The sequence below is a fragment of the Peromyscus maniculatus genome, chromosome 20, assembly GCF_049852395.1.
Source record: "Peromyscus maniculatus bairdii isolate BWxNUB_F1_BW_parent chromosome 20, HU_Pman_BW_mat_3.1, whole genome shotgun sequence".
Taxonomy (NCBI): Eukaryota; Metazoa; Chordata; class Mammalia; order Rodentia; family Cricetidae; genus Peromyscus; species Peromyscus maniculatus.
The window spans coordinates 47,038,578-47,053,918 of NC_134871.1; the positions used below are offsets into that span (position 1 = coordinate 47,038,578).

General features: G+C 54.4%; 1 protein-coding gene across 1 annotated transcript in view; it reads right to left on the reverse strand.

Moving 5' to 3' along the window:
- Positions 1–15,341, reverse strand: part of Myh9 (myosin heavy chain 9) — an 85,934-nt gene that overhangs the window by 23,851 nt on the left and 46,742 nt on the right. The window contains exons 4-15 of the mRNA XM_006991907.4: positions 14,674–14,701; positions 13,813–13,906; positions 9,788–9,880; positions 9,268–9,331; positions 8,625–8,723; positions 8,185–8,328; positions 7,479–7,574; positions 6,593–6,711; positions 5,226–5,378; positions 4,210–4,383; positions 2,096–2,269; positions 290–404 (exon numbers count right to left, since the gene is read on the reverse strand). Of these exons, the coding sequence (XP_006991969.3) occupies positions 290–404; positions 2,096–2,269; positions 4,210–4,383; positions 5,226–5,378; positions 6,593–6,711; positions 7,479–7,574; positions 8,185–8,328; positions 8,625–8,723; positions 9,268–9,331; positions 9,788–9,880; positions 13,813–13,906; positions 14,674–14,701 (1,353 nt within the window). The remainder of the gene's footprint in view (positions 1–289; positions 405–2,095; positions 2,270–4,209; positions 4,384–5,225; positions 5,379–6,592; positions 6,712–7,478; positions 7,575–8,184; positions 8,329–8,624; positions 8,724–9,267; positions 9,332–9,787; positions 9,881–13,812; positions 13,907–14,673; positions 14,702–15,341) is intronic.

Consider the following 15,341-nt stretch of genomic DNA (forward strand, 5'->3'; position numbering starts at 1 on the left):
AGACCTGTGCGGCCGAGGCTGGAGCTACCCGGGGTGGGTCACCTGGGGAAGGTGCCTGGCCAGACCACCAGGAAGCCCAGAGGAGCCTCGGCCCTAGAGGAGATGGCCATGCTGCTGTTGAGGGCAACCTCTCCCTTTCAGTTCAGGAAGCCATCCTGTGAGAGCCACAAGGGACAAAGGACACCTGGCTGGTGTCGGGGCCCCTTTGTATGGTGGCGGGGTTCACCGCAGACTAGGAGGACGATGGGCCGTGTGTGAGGCAGGCAGGGGTGGAGGGCAAAGGACGTACCATCCTTCCACAGCTCGGAGACGAACTTGTCTGAAGACTGGTGAAGCAGAGTGGCGATGTTGTCGTTCAGAGGGTCCATGTTCTTCATCAGCCACTCATCAGCTTTATAGTCCACCTGCAAGAGGCCGAGACGGGAGCGTGAGTTCTCTGGAGACACAGGCTCTGGTAACCGTTACCAGGGACATGGAGAGCCCTGTGTGAACGCCTCTGACCCAGCACTGCCATCCCCAAGAAGCAGGTGGCAAGCGACAGAAGCAACAAGGTATGGACACGATGTTCTCTGCGGGGTTACAGATGGAAGGCAAAAGGGGCAGCTGAGAAAACGATGTCGCAGCTACGCCACGGAATGCCGTCCTCTTTAAAGCAGTAAGAACATAAGCAAAACCCCCTTTCATGTCTGCCACAGAACGTTCTCCACGTTAACTAACATTTCTTTGTAGTTGGGAGGCCATAACCTCTACTCTTCCTTGTCTTCTCACAAGGCCCATGTTTTCTATAACTGCACGCACTGTTCTAATCTTTTACAAATACATTCTCAGGAACACGAGTCCTGCTTTCCTTGTAGAAGGTCCCAGAAGAATACGAGCCGAGCAGCAGGCATCTTGGCCTCCCTCTCTCTCTAGCCCACATGGCAGCCGCTGCCAGTGAGGAACAGGGTGAGGCTTCCTTTTTCCTAGGGTCAGCGGGTACATGCTGCAAGATGGCAATCCAGAGCCAGTGCTGAGCAGCCCCGCTGGGCAGACATGGCACAGCTAATTTCGTCATTCAGACCCTGGATGGCAGCAGGGAGGCTGTCCCTGACTTCCCTGTCATACATCACAGGGCAGTAGAAGCGTCCTGTGAGCTTCTGTGCTGGTTCTGGGAACCACTGGGAGGAAACAGAAGGCCAGGCAGCCTTCCGTGGGTAGCTGGATAAATAGTGCTTTGGGTTTTATTGTCGTTTTCTGGGGAGTTTTAAGAGAGCTGCTTCACAGAAGGGGCCAGGCAACACAGGCCAGGAGAGCACGGGAAAGGCTTGAGGTCACCATTGAAGAGGTGCCAACTCATCTCAGACTGTGTGCTCCGGCTAGGACTGGAGAGTCCGCAAGGAGCAGAGACCGCTGAGCCAAGAGCAGCTTCCTAGCACGGGCCTTTGAGGCTCAGTCAGGCTGAAGCCCAGGAGCACACAGACTGAGATGAATTCATGCCAGCCAAGGGTCGAGCACAGCTCTACCACAGACCAGCTGTGCAGCCCACGACAATGGCTGCTATCCTCAGCGGGGACAACTCCCAACCCCTTCTAATGGAACCCAACTGGCCGTGTCTGGAGACAGTGCGGAGGGGTACTACAGCGGGAACTCCTGCGGGAAAGAAAGCCAGAGTGGGGGAAGCCACGATGCTCAACACTGTACCAGGTTCCACCAGAAAGACAACTGGGCCACGGGAGGCCGAGAAGCCTTGACCCACGTGAGCTCACTTCATCCCTGTCTGCTCCCAGGTCGGGAAACAGAAGCTCAGCGAGATTAAAGCACCTTGCCACTCAGTTCCCTAAGTATCAGGGCTCTCATTTCAGCTACAGATGACAGCCGCAGCTCCTCCAGCCCAAAACACATTACACCACAGCCGTGACCTCCACAGGAAGAAGTTCTACAAGTTTCCAACACCACAGCTCGGCCTGTGCGAAGGGGCTCTGAAGGCTGTGTGCAGCCTTACTACTGTTCTCACCAGACATATTACCAAAAACGACTTGAACCACAAACCCCCCACCCCCCAGGGCTGCCTGGCTTCTATGCCCGGAGACGACCCCACCTCATGGCGCCTCCTCACCTTGCCAGCGTAGTGGATGATACAGAAGTCAGCCTTGTCCTTCAGCTGCTTCGGCTTCTGGAACTTGGGGTGGGTACCCTGCTCCTGTACCACCTTCTCCACGAAGCTCTTGTCGGTGGCTTTGGGAAACCAGCACTCCTCATCTAGCAGGGCCAGGATGCCCGGGGGGCCTGCCTGGGGGAAGAGCAGCGGGACACAGGTGAGCAGAGTGTGCAGCAACGTCCACCCACTGGGGAATCCAGGCTGCTCACAAAGAGGGACGCTCTCCAGAGGGGAAAAGTGGTGCTGGAGAAAGCACTCGGAGTTAAGAATTCTAGATGCCCGTCAACGGAAGAATGGATGAAAAAATGTGGTACATATACACAATGGAGTACTACTCAGCAGAGAAAAACAATGAAAGCATGAAATCTGCAGGCAAATGGATGGAACTAGAAAAAAGTCATCCTGAGTGAGGTAACCCAAACCCAGAAGGACAGTCATGGTATGTACTCACTCATAAGTGGATTCTAGATATAAAATAAAGAACAATCAGACCACAACCCATAGAACCATGAAGGCTATATATATAGCAGGGAGGTCCCTAGGACAACTGTGGCTTATAATAAATTTCAGTTTTACTCAATTATTGAAAAAAAAAAAAACAGCCAAATGAATGGAAACACATGAACTATGAACCAAAGGCTGAGGGGCCCCCAGCTGGATCAGGCCCTCTGAATAGGTGTGACAGTTGATTGGCTTGATCAGTTTGGGAGGCAACTAGGCAGTGGGACCGAGTCCTGTGCTCATTGCATGAGTTGGCTGTTTGAAACCTGGAGCTTATGCAGGGACGCTTGGCTCAGGCTGGGAGGAGGGGACTGGACCTGCCTGGACAGAGTCTACCAGGTTGATCTCAGTCCTCGGGGAAGGATTTACCCTGGAGGAGGTGGGAATGGGGGGTGGACTGGGAGTAAGGGGAGGGGGTGGGAGGGGGAAGAATAAGGGAACCCGTGGCTGATATGTAGAACTGAATGGTATTGTAAAATAAAAAAAATAAAATTAAAAAAAAAAAAAAAGAATTCTGTTTCGGGATGCCTCAGAGTCTGGGCCACGGCTGAGAGATGACGCACTGCAGCAGGTCTACAGCGCAGTGGAGAAATGACAAAATGCACCACACACTACCCCATATATCCGTGTCTGTTCTGGGGTGCATGGGAACTGCTAAAGTGACTGTCCCTGGACTCAGGGCCTCTGTATAAACCCCGGCCCCTACACTGTGTCTACACAGCTGCTTAATAAGGAGATGAGACACCTGAGATGGCTCCTGAAGAGGAGATGGCCCAAGAGACCCAAGAGCCTTCTGGACACTGAACTTCTAAGAAGTGAAGGACGTCTTAGAGAGTGTCTGACACTTTGGAGCCAGGTGGGTTCTTGACAACTATAAAGTCAACTGAGCAAGGAAAAGCAAAACCTCCAAACGCCAACATCACCAGACTACACATCCCCTTGCCGCTAGGATTGTTTTCAAAGTGAACAGACTGTCTCCTGGGTCTTCTGATTATCCATCTTTCTATGTGACTCAACGTCCAGGACACTAAAACCAGATCGTCCAGCAACATTCAGGAAGTGACCCAGAGATGGCAACAGGTCGGACTTCCATACAGCCCACACACCCAAAAGCCCAACCAGGAGGCCCAAACTCCACCTGGCAAGAGCTATAAAAATGGCCTGCTTTACAGAGGCGAGGTTTCCTCCAGCCCCCGCCATCTCCACAGTCAAGGCCACCGGAAAAGGCTGCGGGGCTGTGTTGGTCCCAAGCAGACAAAACCTGGGTTTTATGGGAATGGTTGCACAGTTCTATGCTGTAGCAGGCGGGGGAGGTGGGGCGCATCTCACTTCACAAAAGTATGCTGTGTAAGACAAACAGGTCTGAGGAAAACGGAATGCACTGTGCAGTCTCATCTCCACTCGACCAGGCCGTCTTTGCTGGGCCTCCCAGGCACTGGGTCAGAGGCCCAGGCCGTGAGCTCTCTGGACAACACTGACGACGGAGAGCTCTAGATAACCCGGGGACCGCAGGAGCCGGGCAGGCACTGCAGAGAGGAGCAGGGAGCCAGACAGACCGGCTGGGCTCTTACTGGCTTCTCAATGAGGTCGATGCAGGGCTGCAGGTCGAGGCCGAAGTCGATGAAGTTCCACTCGATGCCCTCGCGCTGGTACTCCTCCTGCTCCAGGATGAACATGGTGTGGTTGAACAGCTGCTGCAGCTTCTCGTTGGTGTAGTTGATGCACAGCTGCTCGAAGGAGTTCAGCTGCAGGGAGAACGGGGCATCAGAGAGGTGCTGGACCCCAGGGAAGGAGGGCGCAGGGAAGGGATGCGGTGGGCGGGTCCAAGCACTGCCGGTACAGCAGCATCCAGATCTGGCCGGCCTCACTCCACAGCAGGAGGAGCCCTCTCGCAGGCTGACAAGGCCCTGCTCTGGATGATGTTATGAGACACAAAGTGACTTAGCAAGAAGAGGTGTGTGGTTGACTACATTGATGAAAATACTAGGATATGGAAATACACTTGTGCTGCTTATGAACAAGAATTAGCTGTAGGCTCTGTCTCTAGAACACTGACAAACAGATGAATAATGTAAGTGACGGCAGCAGGTCTCTGTGACTCCACTGGGATGTGGAAACAGCTAGCACCTACTGTGGCCGTGCACTACACTCAAAACACAAGTGGAAAAAATACAACACCTCAACGAGAAGTTAGTGTTTCCCAAATCTAAGCTCTCGGCTTCACTGAGATCCACTGTGAGCAATAGGTGCAGGATCTTCCTACTACATCTCAAGGCCTTCATGGACAGGAACAATGTATGACCCCAAAGTGCAAACTTCGGCTGAAGAATAAACAACCTGGCACCAACCCCCCATGAAGTCTCTAAGAGTGTGGCCTGAAAGGCCCGCCCCTCTAAAACTGCTGGCTGGCAATGGGCATACACCTGTGTTGTTTAAGACACACACCAACAGTGTTCCTTTGCAAACAAGATTGCCAGTATGAGCAGCTATGGGACCATGACAAAAAAAAAAGACTCAGGACCCAGGAAGATGGCAACCCAGAAGCCAAGGAAGGGGGCAGCTAGGGGGTGTGAAGGGGTGAGCTTACATCAAAGATCTCGAAGCCGGCAATGTCCAGGATCCCGATGAATGAGGCACCCTGCCTCTTGGTCTTGTCCAGAGCTTTGTTGATGCGAAGCACCAGCCAGCGGAACATCCGCTCATAGGTAGCCTTGGCCAAGGCTTCAATGGCAAAGTCAGCCTAGAGACAAACATTCGGGGTCATGGGGGTCAGATACAAAGTCTGGGAGCCGTGTGCCTTTGCCCCAGCGACCTCACCATGAGGCTTTCCCAGAGAAACAGATGGAGAAAGCCTCACACAGGTTCTCACTGTAGGCTGCACAATGAGAGCTGAAACACCTCCACTCCCCACAGGACGGTGGACTCAGATATTTGCAAAGACCTTTGTTAATAGAACAAGGGCAATTTACAAAAGCACTAAGATCCCAAGACCTGCTTCAAAATAATGCAGGTGGGGAGAGGGCGAAGACCATCAAGACTGGCCACCTGCTAAAGCTGCCTCGTGATACACCAAGGGGTCATTCGATTGTTCTCTTGTTTTGCTTGTTCCAAAAGCTCCGCATTGAAAAGCCAGAACTGAAACTCATTTAAAAGGAAAAGGAATCGGCAGGAAGTAACAATCCTCATGGTAAGACAATACTGTTGCTGCTTCTCCTGGCTTTGCTGTATTGTCTTAAGTGTTTGTGTAGCATTTTCTAATGGGGGCTGGGGTGCCAAGGTTTCTCCTTAATTATTACAGACATGAACAGTTGGCAGGATTACACACAACAGCTTTTGAAAACAATGTTCTTGTCTTTCCTGCAGTGGCCCTGTCCAAGAGCAGGCACAGGCTCCCAGCTATCCCAGGGGATCCCTTAGCAAGAGCCCTGATGCCATCTTCCAAGTGCTGGTGTCCTAAAACTCCATGACCAGATCCATGGATAAGCCGACGGACAAGGCCGAGGTCCAGCCTGCGGGGGCACCAGGCCCAGGAATGACAAGCACATTTGCCTGGCACAGACAGTAAAGCCCCTGCTTGTCTCTCAGCACATGTAGCAAGGCAGCAGGTGGTGGAGGAACAACCACTTGGCCTGAGTTCCAAAGATGACGGGCCCCTGCCGGAACCAGAAACCACGCCACAGAAACAGCGAAGCCTCGTTTTAAGCAGCAGGCGCAGGATGTGGCATCATCCTGAACACCAAGCAGCCTAAAGGGAGCACCTTCCAAATGTGGACTTGGGCATGCCTGTCCCTCAGCCTCCGATGGTCTCAGGAGTGCCACCGGATAGGAATAACAGGCCCTGTTCAACTATCTTCACAGCAGGCCGCCCAGAACAAGCCTAGCACTACCCAGCTGCAAGACCTTCTTCCCAGGAAAGGGCTGGGTCATGTGACACACGGAGAGCCAATAACGTACCTGCTCTTTCGTCTGGGCCTTCTGCACATAGTCTCTCCCCACCTTGATGCGCGGGGTGAGGATGCCTCTGGTGAAATCGGTCACGTTGATCCCCAGGAGGTGCGACACCTTTTGAGCAGCTGAGATTTTCAAAAAATAAGGAAAGGAGTGAGAAATGGTTTAATTAAACCCACGTGCAGCCTGCAAGCAAAGAAGAAAGGTGTAAAGGAGACTGTGCAGTCACTGACAGGATCTAGTCACAGTGCAGGCCTATGGACATGGTGGCTCCGACCCCTAGTGTTAACGTAGGCCTCTACTCAAAACTAGGCCTCCCAGGGGGCAGGCCCACCCAAGGCACAGCAGTACGTACTCCCACAGAAGTATCCAGTACAAGCCACACACCCATGTTGAACGTTTTTAAGAGACTGTAAGAGAAGATCATGTTGTAAGGACTCAGTAACTTAAACAGGAAACAGTAGTGGCTGAGTGAGGTGAGTTACATGGTGTCACATCCTGACTAGTTCAAGGGCAAGGCTCGGGTTACTTTGTCCCTCAAACAGAAACAGCGTTTAGCAACCAGGCCAAGTGGTTTTGTTTGACTTCTGAAACAAGTGAGCGAACCACAGGCCAGGAGAGAATGCTCACTACCATTCGCTGTCTAGTTTACATGTGTGCGTATGGAGGAAGGTGTAACAGTGTACAGCTTTAAGCCCAGCTCTTAGCACAGGTGACGGCAGAGTTCCATATGCTCACAGCCAGATCCAACTCAAGAAAATCCCCAAAACCTACAAACAAAAACCAGAGGGCTACGCACCCACAAAGACAGACAAGCTAAGAAGAGAGGTTTGGAATTTCTGCGGGCTTTCTCCTGAGCATACCCACAGCCCAGAAGAGAGTCTGCTGTTACCTGTGTTGTCCGGCATGGACGCCTGGTCAGTGTTCCGTTCCTTCTTGAAGACGATGTTGCCAAGCTGAAGGACTCCTGAGATGACCCGCAGCAAGCCTTGGGTGTTTGAGAAAGATGAGTCAAGAGTGGACAGAGGTTGGAGGAAGCTCCAGTCGAGGGTAGCCACTCAGCAAGAGATCGTTGGCTAAGTATGGGTACTGCGCTTCCTGAGGCACCAGAATACCAGGTCTCATCTCATGGTGTATAGATGCTACCTGCCTTGGGGGCTCCCCACCACTCAGGATGGCCTGTCTCTCCCAGACCTCAGCTTGACAGCGCTCTTCAGACACAAGGTCTGATTACATGCTCAACCTTTCTAAACCTACCGTAAGGACATGCTTCTGGCCCAAGGCCCACACTGCCTGCTTTCATAAATAATGTTTTATTGGGACAGTTATATCCATCTGTTTAGATAGTGTCTGTGACTGAACATAGATGCTCTGGCCCGCCAGCCTCTTCCACGCTTCACAGAGCCAGAGTTCTGTCTCCTTTGCTTGTCTATGTAAAGGCCCGTGGTGTCACCAAGAGCAAGACTTCCTTCCGCTACACAGGGCTCCCCAGCACCAAAGCCAACAGGCAGTCATCCGTGGGTCCCACATCTGCCTCAAGGCCTCTACGGACAGGCTAGACGGTCTCAGCACTCTGCCACAGGAGGCCCTGTCCTTACCCATCTGCTCATCCTCTGGGATGCCCATAATCCTCATGGCCTCCATTGTCTCCTGGAACATGTCCTTGTCCTGCTGCCCGGGGATGGTGACGTGCCCGTTGGACAGGAAGCGGTACTTGTTGTATGGTTCCAGCAGGAGGTCGGCTGTGGAAGGAGGGAGAAAGGCATTGGCCGGTGAGGCCCGAGAGGCCCAGGCTCCAGGTGAGGCTGCCTCCTCCCAGCCCTGGGGTTGTGGACAGCCTGGACCCCTCTTCTCTGCTGACTCAGCACGTGCAGTTAGCATCTACGCGACGCAGAGCATCGCAGCTCTGAGCCGACAGCTCTGCCTGTGACATACCCAAGGACAGAAGGCCGCCCCACTTCCCCTCCCCACACCAAGTCATATTTCCACACCCCGGTGGCACACACACGGCCCCACCCCCGGGGAGGCCCTGACTTACTCTTCAGGTGCTCCCCGGCCCCGGACAGCAGGTAGTAGAAGATGTGGAAGGTCCGCTCCTCCTTGGCTTGGCGGATGGCACGAGATTTCTCCAGAAGATCTTCGAGTCCGTTAAAGAGCGACACACGCCAGAGCGAAGGCAACCCTCTGCCTTACTCCCATCTCCACCAGAAGGAACTGAATGTCACCAGGAAGGAAGGCATCCAGCAGCAAAGCAGGGCAACGCCAGCTGCCTGGCCTCCCGCCTTCACACACGCTGCTGGGCTAGAACAGTGGGGTCCACCCGTGGGGAGCCTGTCTGCTTCAAGGGGGCCCTGCTGATGAGTGACGTCTGACTAGCGCACTCCACAAAGGCCACAGGATGGCGCAAGGGAGACAGAAAACAGCAGCCACCATGTGGCCAGCACCCTGGGACCCCACTAGTGATTTTTCAGTAGTTCCCCTCCTAACCAAGAAGAGTCTGCCCTCTGAGCTCCACGCCACGTTTCTAGTCAGCTCTTGATGTGGCCCCAGTGCCACCCAAGTGGCACCACAATGAGCCCAAGAAGGGAAGCTGCAGAGATCAGGTGGCGGCAGCCTGTCCTGAGGGGCTGCCGCCTCTCCACAGGCTCCGTCATCCCTTAGTCAGTCAGCCACAAGGATACAAGTCTCAATGTTGGCGCCCACGATGTAACCATTGACATCAAAGTTGATGCGAATGAATTTACCCTGAGGAGACAAATACAGAGGAGACAAATCTCAGAGATAGGGAACAAGGGGCCCCACCCGGCCCTGCCCCTGTACCCAGAAGGCTGAGGAAGGCCAAAAGCTCTGTGTTGACAAGCTGAGCCAATATACAGGAGGGAGGCACTAGGTTACTTCATGTGCCCAGTCTGGGGTGAGTTCCTTGCAGGAGGGAAGGCAGAGAGGAGAGGCCCGTCATGGGCAGTGCTCCTTCTTCCCATGTGACCTGGCAGGGCACCCAGGGTGCCAACAGACAACTCCTCACTTCCTCCCAGCTTTTCCCATCTTCTGTGAAGGAGGTGGGGGGGGGGCATGCCGACAGGAACTTGTACCAACGGGAGGAGGAAGCAACAAACTCAAATCCTTGTTTGGGGGGAAAGCACCCCGGTGGGAAGTCGCGGTGTCAAAACGCCCGCAGGTGGCACCTCAGCCAGTACTCACGAATCGCGAGGAGTTGTCGTTCTTCACGGTCTTGGCGTTCCCGAAGGCCTCCAGGATAGGGTTGGCCTGCAGCAGCTGCCGCTCCAGCTCGCCCTGTGGAGGAACCGAATCTCATGAAGGCCGGGCAGCGGTGTGGGCTGCTGAGCCCGGCATCCAGGAACACAGGCCTGCAGGTAGGGCCCTCGGGGCCCCTGGTGGCCGCCACTCTAGCCTCCGCCTTCCCACTGGGCCTTTGGAAACAGACTGATCAGAAACTGACCTGCCAGAAAAATCAGGAAGCTACCAGTTCTGGGAACTGAATCTCAGAGTACAGAGAGTGAGGAAATTAGGAGACAGCGTGGCACGGACCTGTCTCCGGGACAGCCGCCCTGTGTACACTGGCCTTCTGCCTGCTCCTTGTATCTAATCCCTACACTTGCCCTTTACAGACAAGGAAAGGCGTCAGGTCCACCAAAGACAGAGCCGAGTCGGCTGTCCGGTCCCTATGGGCCCCTTCCACACCGTCCCTGACGTCAGCAGGTGGCTCCAGGTGGGATCAGTGAGGCCCACTTTAGAGCGCCAGATTTTTATCAATGATTTTCACAAATCCTGTTCCAACAAATCCTGGTGTTGGCTGGCTGCCCAGAGAAGCCCTCGTGTGTCTCATCCCTGGACCTACAGGGCTTGGGAAGGCAGAGAGCTGTCCTCTTTCACAGACTCAGGAGCGAGGCTAGAGAAGGAGGGCTATTCATCCTGCTCAAGGCTATCCAGCCACGGGTCGGCAAAGCTGGCGGTCAAACTAAAGTCTTCACTCTAACCATTGTCAGCCACTCCCCCTGGCCCTGCCACTGTCCTACAGGGGGAGTCTGCCCTGCCAGGCCAAATCAACTCTGCAAGCTTCTTCATCAACCTCCTCAGCCAGCCAGCAACAGCCAAGACGGGCTGAGGACACTGGACCCTGTTCCTCGTAACAGTCGGACCCCTAGAGGGGAAAGAGCGTCACTCCCACCAGGCAGGGTCGACGTTTTATCGGAAGGGCTGGAGAGTGGCCAGGGCTTTCCGGAAACAGCGGCCACCTGAGAGCGATGAAAGGCAACTGGCAGCGGTGCAGATCTCCCAGGAGAGTCAGAGAACCTCACCTGCCTTCCAGCACAAACGCGGCGGACATAACCTGTCTGCCGGGCACCCGCCTTCCAGCCCACCTACCACAGACACTACATGTCTGCGGGGCATCAGCAAGGTTCTGGAGTCCACCGGGGCCTAGAAGTGAACCAGTCTAAGCCCCTCCTCCGCCTCCTCCACTTCCTCCCACCACCTTAGCCAAGGCTCCTCCCTTCTGTGGAAGCTTCCATGGCCCAGTCAGGTAAGTGGGGGAGTCACTCTGCCTTACTCCTGAGAAGAGGGTCAGCAAGGCCAGGCCAAAGGGCAAGGACGGCCATGCCCTCAGAGACAGCTCCACATGTACACTTGGCACCAACAGTCACCCTCCCCCATAAGGCACCAGGCTCCCTCCCAAAAGCCTCGGGTGGGCCTGGTAGTCAGCCCACAGGCAACCCACACAGCCAAACTGGGACAGACGCTGCTCCCCACCCAGTAACGCTCCTAACGAAGCAGATGCCAGGCTGCCAAGATGGCCGGGCCACTCCTGCTCCCTCAGACAGCCTCTGCTTGCCTGACTTAGAGGCAGAGCTCGGGCTTCTGTCTGGACCCACACGCAGCTGCTGTGGAAAGTGGGAGCAGTGACAGAGCCCACCCACTCCCTGCTGCGGAGGTGATGGCTGACCGACAGTTTGCTGTGTGGACATCTGACTGGGCACAGAGGAGACCGTGAAGGAAGTGTGCACAAAATGAAATGATGTGCTGGCGTACGATCCTGAGTTTGGGATCAATAGTCCAGTTTCTGAAAAGCTTCCCTGGGTGGTATTTCAGCCAGGGGGCTCCAACTAGTACATTAAAAAAACTGAGAGAGGCAGGGCCACTCCTCAGGCTGCAGAAGGCCATCCTGGCCTCCCTCTAAAGTAAGCTCAGCTCTGAAAACGCACAGAACTAGCCAAGGCTGCATGTCCTGTCTGATGGGCTTGTTTGTTTTGACTTTAGTTTTCATGGGTTGTGTGTGTGTGTGTGTGTGTGTGTGTGTGTGTGTGTGTGTTTTGTTCTGGAGGGGGGGTGAACCAGTCACTGCAGGTAAGAGAGTTCTCTCCCAGACATACATGTCACAACAGGCCTACCATCGAGAAACTACCTGGGCAAATGTGGAGAAAATCACAGAGCTTCAGGGACAGTAAACAACTACACTGGTCAACGGCCTTAGCTGTGACTGGACACCAGAGGCGGCCGTCAATCACTCTAGCTGGAGGTGGAGCCAGGCACAGAGTGCCCGCCACATACAGTGTCTTCATGGCTTTCCTCCACTGTCTTGCAAAGCCCCCCAGTTATTTGTATGCCTGAGCCCTGTCTTCCCTCCGAAGTTGGATCCCAGGCATGAGGCACATGGGGATCTTTGACTGCTCTCCAACTGGGGTCCTGTCTCCGGTCCTCCAGGGCAGAGACTCCAGTGTCATCCTCCTAAGAATCAGTCACATACCACGCATTCAATAAATAGCTGGGAAATAGATTTTACTCCAAATCCAGAGACGGAAAAACCACAGCCAGAGACCTCCTAACCTCCCAGATCTGTTTTTAAAATAGGCCTCCTATAAAGAATGGAAAATGGGGGGTGGGGGGGTGGAAGGAGAGTTGGGGGAAAGAAACTTTATTAGTTTCTAAATATAATTCCTCACACCCCATGGAAAAAGTTTCAGAAAGCTTGGCATGTGGAGAGTTGTTTCTGGTCTGGTTCCAGAAGACGGTACAAGGATGCTGTGTGGCTGCACCCCAGCTACGCATGCAGAGACACACCCCAACTTACTGGCGAACAGAGTGCATAGGACACCAGTCAAGTGAAGCCAGTGAGGGCAGGAGAGCACCCCCGATGGCCTGGAGGGGGGGGGGGGGCATCACTGGTACTTAGATTTCTCAGGGCACTAAGTGTATGAGGAGGGTTGGGGGGCTCCTCAGCCATGCTCAACACTAACCACTCCTTTCCCTAGGAGAGTCCAGTCTGGGACCCCCCAGTATCTCTACCAGCTTGTGCCAGGAGCTGAGGGGCCAGCCATCTGTAACCGGTGTGGACCCCAGAGTGAGGAGCCCGCGGGACTCTGGGAAGGCAGGTGCATGCCCCACCGTGCCTGCACAGGGCACCGCACAGGGCACCGCTGGACCTCAGGCAGGTCTGGCGTTCTGAGGAAAGCCAGGTGATGAGGCTGACCCCCGTCAGGAACTGCCGCTTCAGAGTGCGCCGGAGGCCGGTGTGCGTGGCACCCAGCCCTCCTGCCGAGACAATCAGTGAGCCGAGCCTCTAAGAAAAGTTCTAGCTGCAGAAAGTGACAACGTGTGACGTGAAAAGCTGCTCAGAAGAATGTACAGAACCCAAGGACACACGATGGCAGAACACGCATTCTCGGTGCAGAACGTGCAGTAAAACGTGCATCTCACCTAGCCAGGCCACTGCTGAGTTCCACCAAAATCCACCAAGGGAGGAGGGAAAAAAGGAAGTAAGATGACTTTCCAACTGTCCTTCCTCGGGGGAGGGAGGCCTGTCCACCCAGAGGCATGGATTCCCACCACAGAACAAGGATCCAGGGATGTGAAGGCGGGTCACCCCAAGTCCTTCTGGCCTCATTAACTTGAGAACCTTGTCTCGGGCTGTCTCTTCCAGCCTCAGAAGTGGTGTGCGCGCAGCAATCAGCTGCCACACCAAGGGTTCCGCTAAGTAAACCCTGGGGTCGGTCCAGTTTTCATAGCCACTCGGAGAGTTTGGAGGCCAAGAATGGAATGGACCTGCCACCACCCGACCACTCCTGAGATAGCTAAGCCGCTGCCCAGGGAAGTAGGGTGGGCCTCTGCTTCATTCCCAAGAGCATCCTCATTTACAGTGGAGGCCTCCATTGTAAGCCCTCCTCCTTCGCCACCCCCTGCCAAGACCCAGCCCGGCACCAGGCACTCACCTGGTCCTTCTTGCTCTTGTGTGAGGACGCCACGTGTGCCAGGTACTGGATGACTTTCTTGGTGTTCTCTGTCTTGCCTGCTCCAGACTCGCCCCTGCCAAGAGAGTTAAGGGAGTCCTCAGTGAGATATGTCCTGGCCTCCACCCTTCTTACAGCGTGTGCTGCTGTCTACCCCTCTGCCCTTCGGTGGGTACCCATGAGGGAGCCAACAGGAGGAAAGGGGAACAGCAAACCAAATGTGAAGCTCTGGGATCTTCTCTCAGTCTGCTTCCCATGGCCCACCAAAGGCCAGACCAAGGTCGATCCATAACCATTGCCTACCCTGGTCATTTGGCAGCCTTCAGAGCCAAATGTTTTAGACATCAGGGGCAGGCAGCTGTTGACCTGGGAGCCAAAGTCACTTATATGTGTTCCCCTGAAATATCCCTGGGAGGCGGTTTCCTTAGTAAGGTGGACAGTAGCCAGTATCAGCCTAAATCAGATAAGGAGGGCCATTCCCAGCCAGAAGGCATGTGCCATGCTCCGGCTGGAGGCTCTTGCTGGAGTTTATGGTGGTCCTCTGCTCTCAGCCACCCACCCACACCTGAGGGCCACTCCTTTGAGAAGGGCTGACACAAAAGCCTACTGGGACCACTGGGCAGAAGACACATAGCCCTGAATCCTGTCTCAGGGCAAGAGGGGGGAGCTGAACTGGGAATGAGCCTATCAACCCCCTTTTAACAAGATAAATAGTATTCTTTCCCCCAAGAATAGTAAGAGCAGGGATGAGTTCATTCCCAAGCACCACAAATACAAATATCAGAGCGATAAACACCCCTCACCCCACACACACACACACACACACACTCAGAAAACACTTACGTGCACAGAATGGACTGGTCTTCCCGATCTGCAACAAAGAAGACATCAGGTTACCTTGGGTGGGAAGAAGAAACCTGCCCCTTCCCACCTCCATGAAGAGTTGCCAAGACAAGGAACAAAAACACTTAAATGCTGTTCTGAAGGGATCCTTCCAGCCTCCAATCCGGGCTGACTATGGACATCCCTCGGAGGAGCATCTGTAGTGTCAAAGTCCCAGAAAGCTGCCTGCCCCAAGTCCAGGCTGTACACACACTGCCCATTCTATCCCATGAATATCAGGGGGAAAAATGCCCATGCCAGGTGTTCCCAACACTGCCCACATTTAAGCGAGGAATACTGTTTAGGGGGCCGGAAATCAGAGCAGGCAGCACGACAAGGCCTGGCTGACAATGGGACAGTCCTGGTGCGGGACACTGCCTCACAGAGATGCTGAGGAGCTTCTCTGAGCCCCATGCACTCCTCCATGTGGGGCAGCACGTATGTAAAGGACACATGTAAACCCGCCCGCATGGTGCTTGGCTCACGCAAGCACATGATGACAGGACGGAAGGAGCCAGCGGTGAGTGACAGCCTGCTCTCTACACCAACGGCAGGAACTTTCAACAGCCACCCCAGCTTCATGAACCAGTCAGCAAGGAGGGATGTGAGCGTTCCTCTTTGCATGTGGG